The sequence below is a fragment of the Microchirus variegatus genome (genome assembly GCF_963457635.1).
Source record: "Microchirus variegatus genome assembly, chromosome: 4".
Classification (NCBI taxonomy): Eukaryota; Metazoa; Chordata; class Actinopteri; order Pleuronectiformes; family Soleidae; genus Microchirus; species Microchirus variegatus.
The window spans coordinates 23,974,554-23,993,498 of record NC_139805.1 but is presented as its reverse complement, the minus strand read 5'-3'; the positions used below and the strand labels follow the sequence as shown (position 1 = coordinate 23,993,498).

Genomic DNA, 18,945 nt, shown 5'->3' with positions numbered 1-18,945 from the left:
GGCACATTTCCAGTGTTCTAATGGTACATGGCATTTGAAGGCTATTGGATGATGAGAAAACCCTTGAAAACCCTTGTGCAATGATGTTAGCACAGCTGAAAACCGTTTTGCTGTTTCTTTGACGAAAGCTTGAATTTGAATTTTGAATAAAAATCATTATTTCTAATCTTGTCAATCTCTTGACTATATTTTTTGCTCATTTTGCAACTCTTTTGATGAATAAAAGTGTGACTTTTAATGGAAAACGCAAAAAAATTTATAGATGACCCCAAACTTTTGAACGGTAGTGTATATCCTGCATTAAATGTTTAGTTGTGTGTGTGTAAATGTGCTTGAATAATGCTTTTATGTCTTATTTATGTGTGCTTTCGTGCAACACGTGGCCAAGTGGAAGAGCGTTGGGCTCGTAAGAAGAGGGTTTCCAGCTTGCACTGTTGCTTCCCAGCAAGAAAGTTGCTGCTTCACGTCCTTTATGTGTGGAGTTTGGTTTCCTCCCACATGTCCGAAAACATTCAGAAGTCAACTGGACGCTCTAAAATTGCCTGTAGGTAGTGAGCGAATGGTTGTTTGTCTCTGTGTGTTGGCCACTCCATCATACAGCTGGGATTGGCACCAGCAGCCCTGGATGGGTGATTTTATATTCGTATGTTCATCGTGTTCATCAATCTTATACTCACACGCGTTCCTATGTGAACACATAACGTGCGTCGTCTATTTCTAATACAAACGAGCACATTTGAGATGTTGATGTAAAAGTCAAAGTGTAGGTGACCTGGTCGTAATAATACATCTGTTCCAGGTGTCAGGAGAGAGAGAGAGAGAGAGAGAGAGAGAGAGAGAGAGAGGGTGGACTGGACGGAATGAGCTTCTTAATGATGAGAGTGGGATACTCTGATAGCATTTTAATGACATAACACATTATGTAAAGAATTGTCAGCCATCAGCCATGACAGCTAGTGACGTTTTTGGCTGATCGATGTCAACCCAAGGAAATTCCTCCCATATGCAGACGTTTGGTGAATATATTTGTGAGTCAAACTGCAGCTAAAATCTTTTTTGGAGATGATAATAATTAAAATGCTTCCTTTTCCTAGTTATTTACCCATTAGTGATGCTAGTACTTTTCCCTTGCAAAAGTCAATGCATACATTATTTGTTGAACACAGTGAACTGTATTTCACTGTCACTTTTCTGTGTCTCTCTTCTGTCCCCCATGTGTCCTCTCACTCTTACTGGCCTGAGGCAGATGGCTGCACATCTTTGGGTCTGGTTCTGTCAGAGTGTTTGTTCTCTCTCCACTGACACATAGTGTTCGCTCACTGTGTGAACTGTTGATCTTCTCTTCTCTTGTTATGGTTCATCCATGCATCTTCCTTTATTTTGGTTTGGTTCCACGGCAACAAAGTTGCTCGTTTCTGTGCCACTGCCTGTGTGCAATCATCGACGCAGTTTCATTTCCTGCAGTGCACATGCATCACATCACACTTCACTGTAACACCAGTGTCACTGCAGACCAGGGTGAGACATCACTCTGAATTAAGATGCAACACTTTTCATGAAGTACAAGCTGAAATAGCAGCATTGGACGGCTGAAGGAAGTGCACACATTGGTGGTGTGATTATATGTTTTCGAGACAGAGTCTAACGCATTTCATTGGTTTTTGTTGCGTGCAGCATGCGACTAATTTCGAGGTAACATGTACGTGCTGGGCAACAGATGGTCCCGCTCTCATTAGCTGCACGGGGAGGGGTCAGGCAGACAAGCGAGCCAGTCCAGACCGATTCATTCCAGGCTTAGTGGGACTTTAGATGCAAAGGGGGGAGGGGAGGGGCCGTGTTGTGTGTGTGTGTGTGTGTGTGTGTGTGTGTGTGTGTGTGTGTGTGTGTGTTTGTGTTTGTGTGTGTGTGTGATGGTGGAGCTTTTTATATCATTTATCTTAACTTCTCCAACACCTGAAAACACCTCAGAGTGGAAACAAGGACCCAATCATCCTGTATTTGAGATTGTGAAGAGCCAGAGAGAGCAAGTACTTTATGGTTCGTAGTTTTAATGAAGTGTTTTTAAGTGTACATGGAACTTAAGAACACACTTTAAATGTGCATTGATTTTAGTGTTGATGTAAAGTGCAGAGGAGGAGGAGGAGGAGGAGGAGGAGGAGGAGGAGGAAGAGGCAGAGAAGTCGGGGGGGGGGGGGGGGGGGGGGTTGTTTCTCTGTCTGCAGCTCTGGACTTTACTGGAAACTAATGATGTCACCCCTCCACACACACACACACACACACACACACACACACACACACACACACACACACACACACACACACACACACACACACACACACACACACACACACACACACACACACACACACACACACACACACAGGGAGGAGAGAGAGCTCGACAACAGGCAGGACAATAGATGTGAGGAGACATGACATAAGAGGCAGACACAGCTTTAATGTGGCTGTTTGCCGGACAAAGGCTTCAGTTGACCGAAGCAGAGACAGAACCAGAGAGAGAAAGAAAGAAAGAAAGTGGTAATGACGGATGACCCCGGCGTGTCCTTATCCATCACCGTTTGTTTGTTACAGTGCATCAACAGACACTCGGCCGCTGAGTGCATGTCCTCTTAAACAGGCCTATTGAAACTGCTACCGAATACAGCATCAGCCCCAGGGCTGATGCTGTATTCGGTGTATGGAGTTACATCAGGATCACCCGGACTCGGCTGTAACATAAATATAAAAGCCTGCTGACTCCGCTGGATGAAACCGTGCGGTTCATGAACTCTGCCCTCTACTGGGCAGAATGCTCTGGAAACACGAAACCCCCAACCACACACACACACACACACACACACACACACACACACACACACACACACACACACACACACACACACACACACACAACCCCCCCCCCCCCCCCACACACACACACACACGTTTGTATAGCATTCATAGTGAGGACACTCATTGACATAATGCATTCCCTAGCCCCTTACTGTAACATCACAACTTAGTGCCTAATCCTAACCCTAACCCTAAACCGGGTCTTAACCCCGAAAAATACATTTTTAGGGGTGTCAGAATGTGAGGACCAGTCAAAATGTCCTCACTTCCTTAGGTAGACAAGTTTTTGGGTGCCCACAGAGATATCCATACAAGAACCTTAACCATCACAACTTAGTGCCTAACCCTAACCGTTTACCCTAACCTAAACCTAATTCTAACCCTAACCCTAAAACCAGGTCTTAGCCTTGAAAAATACATTGTCAGAATGTGAGGACCAGCCAAAATGCTCACTTTCACTTTCACTCATTCACTTTCCCAAAATGTCCTCACTTCCCTAGGTAGAAACGTTTTTTTGGGAGCTCACAAAGATACCAATAAAAGAACACACACACACACACACACACACACACACACACACACACACACACACACACACACACACACACACACACACACACACACACACACACACACACACACACACTTGTCCTCAAAACTGAAAAATAAAGCAAAGGTACACACACGTTTGATTTGGCCTAGATTGAGCAGCAGAAAAATCATTGTCCATTTTTAACGTCACAGCTGATTCTCCTCTTCCACTCCTCTCTTCTGCTTTGTTATTATGTCTTTCCAGCAGGCGGGAAATGTGTTCTCGTCTGAAATATGAAATCACTCTTTCTCTGGAAGTCTGGACGAGATGCTGCTGTTGCATCACTCGAGTGTGGATCCTCTCAGTTACTGAACGACAGCGTGAACTCTGTCTGTCCTTCGCCCACTCACAGAGGAGATAATGTCCTTTCAAGTCAAGCTCTCTGGTGTCCTACACTTTCTTGGGATGCATGACCTCCTTATCTTGGATGTAAACACTGAGACCTTACATCTGTGATGTGTTTGTGGTTTTTCAGAGTTTGTCCAGCTCTATCTGCGTCTTCTCTCCTGTTGTTTTTTTATTTATTTTTTTTATGACCGTGCTCCAGGGCCAGGTCCCACAGCCACAGTCAGGTATGAGGAGGACAGCAGCCTCGCTGGAGTCAGGAGGCTGGAGGCAGGAAGTGGGAGATTTCCTGGAATGTGCATTTTTTTTCTCTCCCCACACTGGTGCAATAACAGAGCAAGCGGTGCGCCTCCTGTTTTCGTCAGCCGCGTGCATGCGCCGCTGCTTTCTGTTCAAACTGTGTTGGACACAGAGAAGAATTAAGAGCCAATGTAGGAAGTCCAGTGATGGCTGGAAGCATTTATACACAATGTTAAAAAAAAGCCATTTTGCCCTCATCGAGGGCTTTCCCAAGTTCGACTGCGTCATTAGTCGTTCCAAGAGGAAGGAAAAGGGATTGTCCTGTTATACAGGAGAGCTTTATTTAATATCCTTTCAGCATAGAAACATGAAAATGTTGCTCATTTATGTCGGGTTTGTGTGTTTTATTCCACTTCAACAACTTTCCAGAGAGGAATTATGGTGCGTTTGCTTCTCTGTGTTTGTGACATCTACTGTATATTAGATAAGATCAGATAAGAAAATGCTTCATTCGTCCCACATGGGGAAATTTGCAGTGTTGCAGCAGCATAGAATCACAACAACGTAGAAAAGTTAGGTAAGGTAAGGAAATAGAGACTATGAAATACTGTACTATGCAAAATGACAAATGAAAACAAGGTGAACATTAACATAATAAATACAAGAGAACTCAGGCAGGAAAGACCTGCGATACCTTTCCTTTACTTTCTTAAATATTCTAAATATCCATTAGAATACATACTCTTTATGAAAAGTTATCCATAGTCGCTACAGTTAGTCATCTTAGATTGGCATCAACATTAAAGCTGCAGTATGCAACATATGTCCTTATTGTTCTGTAATACTATACTGTTCATCTTTCACGTATAAAGTAAGTGCGTTTCTCCGTGATTATGTGGTGGGAGGAGCTTAGGACAGAAAGTCTCCACTCCCAAAACATGGACGCTGATGTTCAGACTCAACAATCGATTTTATTTGTCCACCAATCTTGCCTACTGCAGTTTTAAATGCTTCTCGCTAACGTCAAGAATGCTAAGTAGAACCATATATGGTTCTTCGCCTTTTTGGCTCCAGGTATACCCTTTTTTATAAAGGTTTTAAAGGGTTCTCTGGATCAAAATGGTTCTAAACTGGAACCATTAATGTTACCAAGAACCCTTGAAAAGAAGCAGATGGTTCCAGGTAGAACCTCAGCCCTTGTAGAAGAACACTTTTGGAACCCTTATTTCTAAGAGTGTTCAACAACCCGAAAAATACTTTGTTTTGGTCCAGTGTGTGTGAATAAGTGACATCTAGTGGTGAGACTGCAAACTGCATCAATGGTCTTTGCATAGTGAACTTTTCCATGCACAGTTAAAGAAGGTCAACTATCGCTTGCATATATCGTTAGCCTACTAGCATAGTTGCCTAAGTCATATTTGAACGTTTTCGGGAAAACAAGAAAAAACACTTTTTTTTAGCAAGTTAGGCAGATATCACAATTACCAAAAAGATGACTTGAGCAATTACGCTATTAGGCTAACTATATGTCCTTGTCCCATTCTATCAATTTATTGAATGAACTTCACAAAAACACCACCTTTCAGCTTGTAGAAACATGGCAGCACAAGATGGAGGCCTTCACATAGTAAGGCGTATTCCGCAGCTATACAAAAGCCAAACAATTTCAGTTTAAAGCAATGACGACACTAAACTTTGAATGTCAACTTGAAGGTGTGCTCGTCTGTCAGTCGTGCAGCAGCTGCCACGTTCGTCAGACGTCCCCCCCCCCCCCCCCGTTTCCGTGGCCCCCCTGAAAGACATGACATCACTCCCCGCTGTGAGACCAACACGCCGATCCTCCTGGGACGGAGCCAGAGGTCGTGTGGGGCCGCAACCTTCCCACTGCCCCTCTGGGCTTCCCAGAGCTCCAGAGACCCCCAGGGACACCGGGCCAGCTCAGTCTGGGAACTTGAGCTTGTGCGGTTACACAACATGAAAAATGGGCTGAGCGAGAAGTAGAAGAAGAGTTGATCAAAACAAACTGCTGGATCTCTGACGGAGAAAAGACTTCCCTGGACTTAAGTAACGCTGGGAGAGGGCACCCTGCGTGTGTGTGTGTGACGTCTGGGTTACGTGCTGGTGCAGCAGGAGTGGGCAGCATGTATCACACACACACACACACACACGGAAAAGGCAACCACACAGGTTAAGCCTTGTTTTCTCCCACTGATTGCGATCAGCAGAGTTCTTATTGTTTCCTCCTCGGGTTCCATGTGACCATGCATCACTCACGAGAATTATGTAAATGTGCGAAACCGCCGCTTGTCCACCGTCGATATACATTTATGATGCAGCTTTGTACGAGAACCGCGGCCTCACAGAGTGGGTTTGTCTGATTCATATCTTCCCCTTTACTCACACACACACACAGAGTGGGTGATTTGAGTACATGCGCGGGCTCATTCACAGTGGAACAGTGATGCCCGTTCTCACACACTCGGCCCATTCTCCTCTCTCGCCGTCACTGACAATGCACAGTGGTGGTGACGGCATCTAGAGCCTTCCTTGTATTGTCCCACACAGGGACTGTGAGGCCGCAGCTGCTTTATGGAGAACTGAAGGCTCCGCATCACGTCGTCCATACAGGAAGTGACTTTACTGTACGGTATATTTGATATACACGACCGTTCAAAAGTTTGGGGTCACCTGTACAATTTTTGTTGTGTTTTCCATTAAAAGTCATACTTTTATTCATCAAAAGAGTTGCAAAATGAATAGAAAATATAGAATATATATATATATATAAGCAAAACTTTTTTCAGCTGTGCTAACATCATTGCACAAGGGTTTTCTAATCATCCAATAGTCTTCTAACACGATTAGAAAACACAATGTACCATTAGAACACTGGAAATGGGCCTCTATACACCTATGTACATATTCCATTAAAAACCAGACGTTTGCAGCTAGAATAGTCGTTTACCACATTCACAATGTATAGAGTGTATTTATGATTCATTTAATGTTATATTCATTGAAAAAAAGTGCTTTTCCTAAGTGACCCCAAACTTTTAAACAGTAGTGTACATGTTTTTACACAAAGGTCCATCATGGTACAGTAAAGCCCTGGGTTAGGCGTTACATTTGGACTGAGAACAATAGCTTTACTTGGTAGGCAGGGTGTGGACTGTACCTGATGGCCAACGTACGACTTACATTAGACATTTACATTGATCACAAGGGAACGATGAGGCCTCCCAATGTCCAAAAACATGCAATATGGGGATTAGGCAAATTGGACACTCTGAATTGACTCTAGGTGTGAATGTGAGAGTGAATGGTTGTTTGTCTCCATGTGGTCCTGTGATGGACTATACAGGGTTCACCCTGCACCGTGTGACCCTCATGTGGAGGATAAAGTGGTAGAAGATGGATAAGGGAACAATTCTAGATCCACCCTGACTGTACCATACTATTTTACTGTGGTACATCTAAGAGAGGGTGTCAAGAAATGGAACCATTTGGAGCTAGTTATTCTGTACTCTTACTAATGGAAATACAAAAAAAAAGAAAAAAAGATGTCATATTTTGCCATTTGATGTCACTAATTATTAGCATGAGGAAACTGGTTGTGACGTCACCCATAAATCAATCTGACCTCCTGTCTTGAAGCTTTCAGAAAATAAGGTTTAAAAGTTTAAAAAAGGTGTCACCTGTAACCAGACTCTTCATGGATGACAGCAGCTGTCAATCACACTGGTGTCCATTTACTCACATGTATAAACACATCACACCCATCTTACCTGGTGGGGATTATGTTGCCTCCTTCCTGCTCTCTTGCCTTTTTTGTCCTTCCCAGATTTTGTCTGAAACAAAAAGGTGAAAGGTCATTTCAAAGCAGGGCTTCCACACCGAGAGGAAAAAAAAACACTTTTTAATGAGAGTTTTCATCGTTCTTACTTCACTTTCTCTTAAATGATATATGGATGGATGGATATTTGACTGTTCAGGGATTGCTCTGTGTGTCTCCTTCCATAATATGTATTGCCTAATCATATGTGCTACTTTATTATGTCACTATAAGGACATTTTCTGCCTTTTTTGACTTGACTTCCTCCGTTGCTGAAGTGAAGTCAGTCAATAAAGTTAAGAAAACTGAGTTTCTTCAATAATATGTTATGATAATACAGTGATAAATATTCATTAACTCAGCATAAAATGAATGAATTAAAATATCTGAGCAGTAAAAATTAGAAGTTTCTCAATCATCATGTTTTCATGTCAGCACACATGCTGTCAGGAATGCAATCAGACGTGTGCCACACCTGTCCCATTAACAATTTAACATATTTATAATCATACTAACTTTGAAAATGAGGATTTGTGCTCTTTTTTATTTATAAGAAAATATTGTTTGAAATATCAAAACAATAAAAACCCTCAAAAGAACACAATCACAGGACAAAAAGTTCATGTTTTGGTTAAAGGTTTGTGGTAAAAACAACTTTAAACAAATGATAAATGATGATTTTCACATGAAGGAGAGTTACGTGTGTGCCGTGTTGCGCAAACAGAGCACAGCCGCGCGTCATTGCGCACGTTGTTGTCAGTCTGGTGGAAGTGGTTCATGAAAAAAAGGGGGAGGAGGCGGAGTTTGGACGGGACTGTTGTGAGTGGGAGGAGTTTGGTAATTCACTAGAAGAGCGGAGAGCGTTTACTGACACACTCACACTCACACACTCACGAGATTTGGAGCGCGGATCAAAGTGTGCGTCAGTGCGCGCGGGATACAAGAGAAACCGTTTCTTTCTCCGCGAGGATTTTAACTTTTGTTTTTGTCAAATCTTCTTCGTTTTCTTCTTCTTCTTCTTCTCTGGGCCGATGATTCATGAGCTCTGATGCTGCCTCCGGACCATGAAAGAAACGCTCACCATGAAGTTCGCCTGGAAAACTAAAATGGTAACAAAAGAAAGAAAGAAAGAAAGAAAGAGAAATTCAAAAGTTTTAGTACATCCTGTGCGCGCGCTGTTGTTATTGTTGATGTTTGCGGTTTTAAAGAGAGAGGGAGGGGGGAACGAAGGAGGGGTAGAAAGGAGGAGGGGGGGGGGGTATTTGTAAGCTTGGGAAAGTAGCGGATGATGGGGGAGAAGAGGAGGAGGAGGAGGAGGTGGGGAACTGTTGAACAGTCCGGTGTCAAAGCAGTTTAACCCACACTGTAGTGGCTCTGCGTAAAAGTTTGGAACAACTTAATAATAATAATAATAATAATAATGCGGTGTTGAATCAGTGTCAGAGCTTTACTCTGGAAACCCCGCAGTGAAACAGACTGAGGGAACAATCGCCGAGGCCCCGGGGCCATCATCATCATCACCATCATCATCATCACTGTCTCTCCTCGGCTCCCAGCTGCGTCCAGCAGAGAAAAGCACAAAAGCCAACAACACATCAGACTCCCACACAAGTGCTGTTGTTATCTCAGGAGTATTGTTTCACTCACAGCTGAGACTTAAGGCTTTAGAGCTGAGATAGGATACTGTCTCTCTCTCTCTGTGGCTCTGTATCCTCCACCTTCACTCTCTCTCTGAGCATCTGCTGTGGCAGGATTCAGGTTATCACGGGGCGTAAATGAGCACTTAAAGAGCCAGTATGTAAGATTCATGTCGGCGTATCGGCAGAAATTTAATCCTTTTTCTTTCGCTTTCTTCCCTAACAATACCTTCAAAACAGTCTTCTGTTACGCTCATGTCCACGAACCTTCTCTGTAATCACACGAGACAGAAATTTCTGAGATGTAGAATAAGCCTATATTTGTTTGTTTTTTTGGGGGGGGGGGGGCGAGGGCCTTGCTTTACAGAGGCAGCCATGTTGTGCTACCATGTTTCTACAGCAGAACAAACTGTTTACTACACCAACAGAGAACAACAATATTCGCACTGGTAAACTTGGGGAAAGTGGACAATTCTATCCATCCATCCATTATATCTAATCCATTTGTTACAATCTACACTCTCACCAATAGATGGCACTGGTTCTCACACGACGGACACTTGACCGATTCATGGAAAATACTGTGTACGTAACTTTTTCTGGCAGATGCTGCGACGGCGATTTGATTGACAATACAAGTCTAGGATCGGTTCAGTGTAGATGGAGATTGCAGTGTTGTAATACACAGGTTTTAAAATGTCCTCTCGCTGTTTTTGTCGTCACTGTGGAAGTTCGCCTCACACTCGCGGCTAAACTTTGTGCACACAGTGAGATGAGATTGTTTCTTTTAAAAAAAACTTGGCTCTGAAAAACATCTGTGTGTGTGTGTGTGTGTGTGTGTGTGTGTGTGGACTGCATGACTCATGCACTGATGTATTTATCTGTCTCTGTGCCAGCCTTCCAGCCGGCAGCTAAGGCAGGGAGACATGGACGTATGATGTTTCAGACACATTTAATCAGCTTAAAAAAGAAAAAAGAAAAAATCAATTTCTTCTTTCTTTGTTGTTTCCGAGTGGCCGAGTGCCTGCTGACCTCCAGGACGGTCCACAGAGCCTGTTCACGGCAGCTTTCACCTTTGACCTCCTTTCTTGGCACTAACCCTTTCTGTTGAAGCGAAAAAGCTCAGTTTTTTTTGTTTTTGTTGCCATTGAGCTTTTTAAATGAGAGTGAAGTTTGTCTGCATGTGTTTGTGTGAGTGTGAGGACTTGGCCGTGATAGTGCACGCGTGGTGTTTCTGTTTGGTCTGTCCCTCTCTCTGTCTGCCTGCCTCTGTTTTTGTTTTTCCGTGCATTCACTGCGTCGACGTCTCAGCAGAGCTCTCTCAACTTTCGTGATTGTGTGTGTACACGTCCATATTGTTTGCTTTACGACCACAGACACATGCTGCATGTGTGAATCTGCAAGGCTGCAAACGCGAGCTCAAATACACGTTGTTTCTTATTGCTCGTATTTCACGATGCACGGCTTCGTTTAAGAGAAGAGAGACTTCCCTCTTATCTGTAACTTTTCCGAGCTGCAGGAAATCACTTCAGCTCCAGAGAGACACACACACACAAGAGTGAAAGAGATGGATAATAAAAGAGGGAGTAAAGATGGGGAGGGGAGGTTAGGGAGGCTTGGCAGGCTGCATTTGTGGGGGTTGGGGGAGTCGTTCTTGATGTTTTTACTGCACCTTAAGTCCTTCTCTTTCTAGTTTGAGTGAATGCCGAGGTTGCGTGTCTTTGTATTCCTCCTCTGTTTTCCTGGCCCTGAATGTTACCTCTGCAGGAGTTAGTTTTTCCCCACTCACATCTTAACTTTCTCTCTCTCTCTGTGTGTCTTTGCAGAGCTCAGTGCAGGACTGGGGGGAGGAAGTCGAGGAAGGGGCCATCTACAACGTGACGCTGAAGAGGGTTCAGATTCAACAGGCAGCTAACAAGGGAGCAAGATGGCTGGGGGTGAGTGGACTCCAAACACGCTGACATTAACATGTCATTGTGTTAATACGACTAAAACCGGACTTTGAAAATACACATTCCATCGTGTGTGTATAGGGTCAGATGTCAGATGTACCATGTTTCCATCATGGTATGGTCCAGAACGGTAAAACCCTGGGTCAGACTAGTGGAGTGATGTTTTCATGTTCAAATGACTGTTGTGGGTGGAGCTACACTATTAGAAATAAAAATGCTAAGTGAAACCGTATAAGGTTCTTCGGCTTGTCCTCGGCTCCACCCTTTTGGAGGGTTCCACCAAGAACCCTTTTAAAACCATTTATTCAGGAAAGGGGTTTTAAAGGGTTCTCTGGATCAAAGTGGTTCTTACTGGAACCATTAGCGTTACTAAGAACCCTTGAAAAACCCATTCTTCGGGAAAGGGTTTTTCAGAAGCAAATGGTTCCATGTAGAACCTCAGCCCTTATAGAAGAGTGTAGACTTGCTCCACCGTGACCTGTTGCCGTACCATTTACCCTGTTAACCCTGATACCCTGTTAAGGAAAGGCCACCAAAATATTTGAACAGTTTTGATCTGGTTATTTTGAGACTATTCCTAATGGAAACACAAAATAATACGTACTGCGTTGTTACCAAACCGAACCGTTCCACTGGGTGGAAACACGGCTTTGGACTCAAACTGGACTGGGCACCTGTTACATGTAGAGGTGAAATTCTCAACTGTTTTGATAATAGATTAATCGGCTTGAAGCTTTTTCCATGATTAAATCAAGATTTCTGATCGTTTTAGCTTCTTAAATGTGAATATTTTCTTCGTTTCTTTGCTCCACGTAACAAAGAAATCATTCCAACTGAATCATTTTGGTTTGTGAACAAAACAAGACACATACCAGAACACGGCATACATTCATTTGCATATTTCGATTTTGAATTGCTATTCCTTTAAAATGACGCTGCTTCTGTAAAGTTGAGTCGACACCAGTGCTTCATTCTGGAGTCTGGAGTTTTTATTAAGAACTAAAGGGAGAAACCGAAAGAAGAAGAAGAAGAATATCTATTAAAAGTGTTGACTTCTTGCCACATTTATATTGTGGAGGACAGCATGGTTAAAGGACTATATAATAATAAAATGGACGGTGTGCTTGAAGTTTAAATCATTGCTGTAATAGTTAAAAATCATCTCAATGTGGACAACAAGTCCAGTTTTAAGTGATTTAATACGGCTATAACTAAATATTGAAATAAATACGTCTTCTGGTAGCTTTCATTTCCTGAAGATTTTCATCATTTAAAGTTGAATGATTTAGTAATACAGACATTTTAATGTAACATTGTTACTTACAGTATTTTTCAATGAATATAACATTAAATTCATCATAAATACACTCTATACATTGTTAATGTGGTAAACTTTTCTAGCTGCGAACATCTGGTTTTTAATGGAATATGTACATAGGTGTATAGAGGCCCATTTCCAGTGTTCTAATGGTACACTGGCTATAAGAAGGCTATTGGATGATTAGAAAACCCTTGTGCAATGATGTTAGCACAGCTGAAAACAGTTTTTTATTATATTTTCTATTCATTTTGCAACTCTTTTGATGAATAAAAGTGTGACTTTTACTGGAAAACACAAAAAATTTTGAACAGTAGTGTACATGACAAGAGAATCAAAAAGAATCTTGAATCTCATTTAAAAACAAACAAAGAGTAATTTGACCTAAGCGTGAATGCAGACTAAAAACATTCCCTTTGGTGAAAACCCATTCAAGTACAAGTACTGAACTGTTTATTTGAGCAGTGGGATTGGGGTGTAACGCACACAGCTGTTCTGCAGATTAGGAACCCCTTTTCCCCCCTCGCTCTCTCCCAACCTGTTGTTGTTTTTTTAATCTCAAGCGGAACAGTCTCTCTAACGTTTGGCATGCACCGTGGTGCGTGCATGCTTAGGTGTGCGCGTGCATCCTGCGCAGCTTAAAAAAAACAAGACAAGCTAATCTCTATTGTTATTTTACCAATGCGAGCTGTAACCCTCTTTTTTTATTTTTTTAAGTTGCCTGCTGAATAATCAACAGTTTCACCAGACCTGCGCTGCTCAGCCAAAGCATGTGATTTCCTGACCTTTCCAACTGCCAAAAAAAATCCCCAGCTCGTTCCCTTGTTTCACGAAACGCTGCTATGACAAAAAAAAGTTCAGCATTAAAGGCTTTTCCTTGACTTGTGCATTTTTACCGTGGATATGAGGCATTACCGTTTCCTCCGCTGTGCTGTTTATATCAGCGTAATAAGACGTTGCACAGTGTATTATTACGCTGCACAGAAAGGGCCAATTAGAGGCATTATCCCCTGTGTCTCCTGTGAGTTTTCGACAAGAATGCACGAGAAAGAACCCCAGCAACAACAGAAATTACAAGACAGATTTACAAGGGCTTTTCATTTGTTTGCAATAAGAACCGTGATCTTTTGTTTTGCTTGAGCTGCTCGACGTGGGAGAACGGCACATGATGAAAGAAGGCATAGATAACAGCTCTGGGGGCTTTTTAAGAACCATAATGACGGAGCAGCAACGACAACAACGCGAGCTGTCAACTGCATTAGAGCTAATTAAAACAACACGGCTACTTTCTGCTGCAGAACACACACACACACACACACACACACACACACACAGAACAATCTCATCAGCGTAGATTTACTCCATTGTCAGTAATTACAACGAGTGGGATTATAGCAGCCTGCTCTCTGTGTACCGTTTACAGCGTGTGTGTGTGGTAATTAGTGGATTTGAATGTTTGGTAAACTAAACAGAAGATAAATAGTCATATTTCTGGTGTTCACTGAGCTGTTATCAGACTCGGGGTTTTGTTGTTGGGAGAACTTGGCTCACGCTGCTCTGCTCTCTGTCTGAAGGGGTTGTGGAGGAGGGGCCTGCTGTGATTAAAAGCAGATTGGAGTGTTTCCTGTTGTAGGGAGCTCACATCACCCAAGGTCCCCTCTCTTTCTCCCCGTTTACCCGTTGTGTAAAGCACTGACTGTGTCGCTGTACGTTCACGTAGACCAAATAAAACAGTCCAAACACATCTGCAGGAGTTAAATATAGGTCACAACTGTCTCCACCGTTTCCTGCCTCCATCCATCTGAGAGGAATCTGTCACGGACTGGGCCACATTAATGCTTTTACTTCAAGAACTCACTTGTTGTCGTCTTTAAATATGGGATGAAAGTTAAATGTCAGGATTATATTTTACACTACCAGGTCACCTCTACAATTTGTGTTTTCCATTAAAAGTCACACTTTTATTCATCAAAAAAGTTGCAAAATGAATAGAAAATATAGTCAAGACATTGACAAGATTAGAAATAATGATATTTTTTTTCAAAATAATGAACTTTGCTTTCGTCAAAGAACCAGCAAAACAGTTTTCAGCTGTGCTAACATCATTACACAAGGGTTTTCAAATCATCTAATAGCCTTCTAACGCTTTGCAGCTAGAATAGTCGTTTACCACATTAACAATGTATAGACAGTATTTCGGATTCATTTAATGTTATATTCATTCAAAAATAAGGACATTTCTAAGAGACCCCAAACTTTTGAACGCTAGTGTATGTGGCCCACGGTACTAAAATTAGTTCGACAGCCCTGGTCTAAGACCAAACAATGAACAAAAAGCAAATATATTTTTATTTAAAGCAGTTATACACTTACTCAGAGTGTTATCAGGCACCTCCTCCATGTTGCACCGTCCCTCCCGGAAACCTGCGATCTGCTGACCTCGGTCTCCTCTCCATCCCCCGCAACCTGCAGGCAACAGGGATTTTTTCTCTCTGGAAATCCCTCCCTCAGTCTTTGGTCGTTTGAATCACTGTTGAAGCGACGGATTGTTTTGGTTTGTTATTGTTTGTTTGTGATCACCAAAGACACAGTGAATCATATCAGTCAGGTCTGCGGCTTCCTGTCCCTCAAAGAACTGAATACAAAATACGACAGTTTCATTGTGCACCGAGGAGGTTTTCACGTCAAAAAACACGTCTGATCTGCTGCTACAGGTCATGTTGGACGGGTCAACTCTGTCTTTAGAGTCAGAAATAAACATGGACGGCAGCGTAGCACAGACGTGGAAGAAACTTCCACAAAATGTGCAGAAACTTGCAAGAAAACCTTTTTAAATGCACCCTTATTGAATGCTCCGATGTCGTTTTTGTGATGATGTACAGTATTTTAGGTCATTTATGTGAAGCGTTTGCCTTGAAAATGTGCCGCACACGTTCCTCATCTTTTGAATCGTATCCAGATGTCCAAACACGGAGCCAAAAATAAAGCGCAGATAAGCTTCAGAACTGTTAAACATTAGCTCCCCCCTGGTTTAACTGTGTCAAAAATATGTGTGTGTGTGTGTTTAGGCGGAGGGCGACCGTCTGCCTCCCGGCCACACGGTGCGCCAGCTGGAGACCTGCAAAATCCGCAGCATCCGCGCGGGGACGCTGGAGAGGCTGGTGGAGACGCTGCTGACGGCGTACGGAGACAACGACCTCACCTACACCTCCATCTTCCTGTCCACGTACAGAGCGTTCACCTGCACGCAGACGGTGCTGCGGCTGCTGCTCGACAGGTCAGACCGGGGAGCGACAGTGTCTCACAGAGCTAAAATAATCTATACTGTGTCGTGTTAAAGGCTCTCTTCCTTATTCTCTGCTGCAGTTACGGATGCATGGAGGAGAATGGACATGACACAGAAAGATGCCATGGCCCTGAAACAATTGGAGCCATCAGAAAGTGAGATACATTTCTATATGTACACATATAATAAAGGCAGTTCAGGAATTGTTTTTTATTTACTGTTTCCTCACTGTCTCCACAGTGCCTTGGCCTCTATCCTGTGTGCATGGCTGGACCAGTGTCCTGAAGACTTTCAGGAGCCTCCTGACTACCCTTGTCTGCACCGGCTGATGGACTACCTGCGTAAAGCTCTGCCCGGGTCAGAGGCTCTGAGACGGGCAGAGAATCTGCTGGAGCATCTGCAGAGTCAGGCTGGCGTGGACGACAATGACGGTAACTAGTGAAGTGTAGAGTTGTGGTTACTTTTGTGATTTTTTTACTTTCACTCTTGTGTTTCATTTTTGAGGTTCCACTTTCAAAACACTGTGGTTTCCTACCTGCTTTTTTAGGTGCTTTCCATAGCAACAGTTCCTTCTGCCTGGGGGAAGATGAGGAAGTGGAATTCGAGGTCCACGAGGACTTCCTGTCTTTCGACGCGGACCTGGTGGCCGAGCAGCTGACCTACATGGACGCGGTGAGAGAGGAGAAATGAACACAGACACGGCAAACCTTTCTTTATCTGATGCTGATAAAGAAGTCATCCAATAACATCCCAAAGTATTTGTGCTGCAGCAGCTTCTTAAACAGTAAAGTGGTGATAATGGGTTTCAACGTCAGATTTGACTTTTGTTGTTTGCCAAATATTATATATTTATAGACACAGACTCAGGTTCCGTCCCTTACGTTATACTAACACCAGCTTCTCTTTCTTCGTCTTCTGCTGCAGCTGCTGTTTAAAAAGGTGGTCCCTCACCACTGCCTGGGCTCCATCTGGTCTCAGAGGGACAAGAAGCACAACAAACACTGCGCCCCCACCATCCGAGCCACCATCACGCAGTTCAACGCCGTGGCGGCGTGCGTGGTCAGCACGGTGCTCAAACACAAGCAGATCAGACCGCATGTCAGAGCCAGGGTCATCCAGCGCTGGATAGACATCGCTCAGGTGGGGAAAAACAGACACAGACACACGCAGAGACACAGATCTTCACAAACAAGAATGAAGTCCTGACTTCACTTCGTTTTCTTTTTAAACAGGAGTGTCGGATACGCAAGAACTTCTCGTCCCTGCGAGCCATCGTGTCGGCTCTGCAGTCGAATCCTCTGTACAGGCTGAAGAGAGCGTGGGCCTGTGTGCACAAGTAAGCCTCCAATTTCTCAACTATTCACATAATCCCAACGGGGTTTCACTGGAACAATCTGGCAGAAGTCAAAAACAGGCTCTCCTCACACTAACACCAGTCTGTGTTTGACGCAGGGACAGCATGCAGACGTTCGAGGAGCTGTCGGACATTTTCTCAGACCACAACAACTACCTGACCAGCAGAGAGCTGCTCATGAGGGTGAGTTTGAACCCTGAAACTTGTCATTATGATGTTTAAAGGAGACATAATAAAAATTATACCCCCCGGGTGTCCTAAAAAACATGTCTGTGACACACTTTGGTCAAAATACCTTAAGGATGAAGCACCACAGCAGTTCAATCACTCTGCCAAAACAGCCCTGTGAGGAACGCTCGCTTTTGAGTGCCTGTCTCTTTAAATGCAAATGAGACACAGGAAACTACGTCACAGCGTCACTGAGGCTCCGGCAGCTAACAGCAGTTGGCATTCGGAAAAGTCATCATTATTGCTGACTCTAGCCAGGAACATTGCCATCATATATGAAATGTATCCACGTAAATCCTCTGAGGCTGGAAGTTTGTGTAGAACTCTGTGCTGCACTGTGCAGCCAAGAGTAGAACACTTCTGGATACTATTGCCCTCACCTGCACTCTCGCGTTTTTTAGGGACAAACAATTCCAGGAATATCTCATTGTGACGTAGCAATGAGTGCGGAAGTCAACGCCGCGTGTTTTATCTCCTGTACTTAGACTGAGGCGAACCACGAAAACATGACTGAGTCATCTTCTTTCACACTTTGCCTACTCATAGGGCCTCCAGAGTCCCAAATATAAGTATTAAAATGATTCAAAAGAAAAATGACAATGACAAGAAAACAAACTGCAGTATCGATCGATCAATGAACAATCGCTGAAGATAACAACGTTCACCTAGGCTGCTTTTTACGACACTACATAACACAGAATCAGAGGGAAAGTACCAGCAATTACTGCTGCTGTTTCACAACAGGGGAACCACCAGGGACATGAAAGATGCCTCTGTCATTATGTTTCATTGTTTAATAAATAAAACACATATTAAAATGTAGACACGCACACAAAAAAAAACAAGGGACAAAGCAACTAAATTAAGTGACATAAACTGTTAAGGGAAAAAGTGATGACAGCAAATGTTTCAACACAAAAAAGTCCACGGTGTTAGGCAATGACTTTTTAAAGAAACTGTCAATAAATGTCCATATGATAGGTAAAGTAAAAATGGTTGACAATTCTCGTTTAAGATAAAAGATAGAAAGACAGAAACTAGGGCAAAACTGTAATTCAACATTGTAATACAGCCTAAATAAGCTAAAATGTGTGTAAATTACCATTTTAGATTAAATACTGTGCACGTCATATTCTACAGACTGTTTGTTTCTCACAGATCTGCACAAATATCACACAGGAATCATTCAAGTGAGGATAACTATGTCAATATTATCAATTCCACAATTCTGGTGAAAATAATCACAACTAGTTATTCAAAATTGTACAGTATTGTACTTAAGTATTTCTCTAGATTTAATTATTTTCA

At 43.0% G+C, this 18,945-nt stretch overlaps 1 protein-coding gene across 1 annotated transcript in view; it reads left to right on the top strand.

The window, feature by feature from the left end:
• rgl1 (ral guanine nucleotide dissociation stimulator-like 1) overlaps positions 1-18,945 on the top strand; it is a 34,067-nt gene that overhangs the window by 8,056 nt on the left and 7,066 nt on the right. Inside the window, exons 2-9 of the mRNA XM_083887621.1 lie at positions 11,326-11,436; positions 15,838-16,046; positions 16,136-16,210; positions 16,296-16,486; positions 16,603-16,727; positions 16,980-17,195; positions 17,288-17,391; positions 17,508-17,592. Coding sequence (XP_083743747.1) covers positions 11,326-11,436; positions 15,838-16,046; positions 16,136-16,210; positions 16,296-16,486; positions 16,603-16,727; positions 16,980-17,195; positions 17,288-17,391; positions 17,508-17,592 — 1,116 coding nt within the window. The remainder of the gene's footprint in view (positions 1-11,325; positions 11,437-15,837; positions 16,047-16,135; positions 16,211-16,295; positions 16,487-16,602; positions 16,728-16,979; positions 17,196-17,287; positions 17,392-17,507; positions 17,593-18,945) is intronic.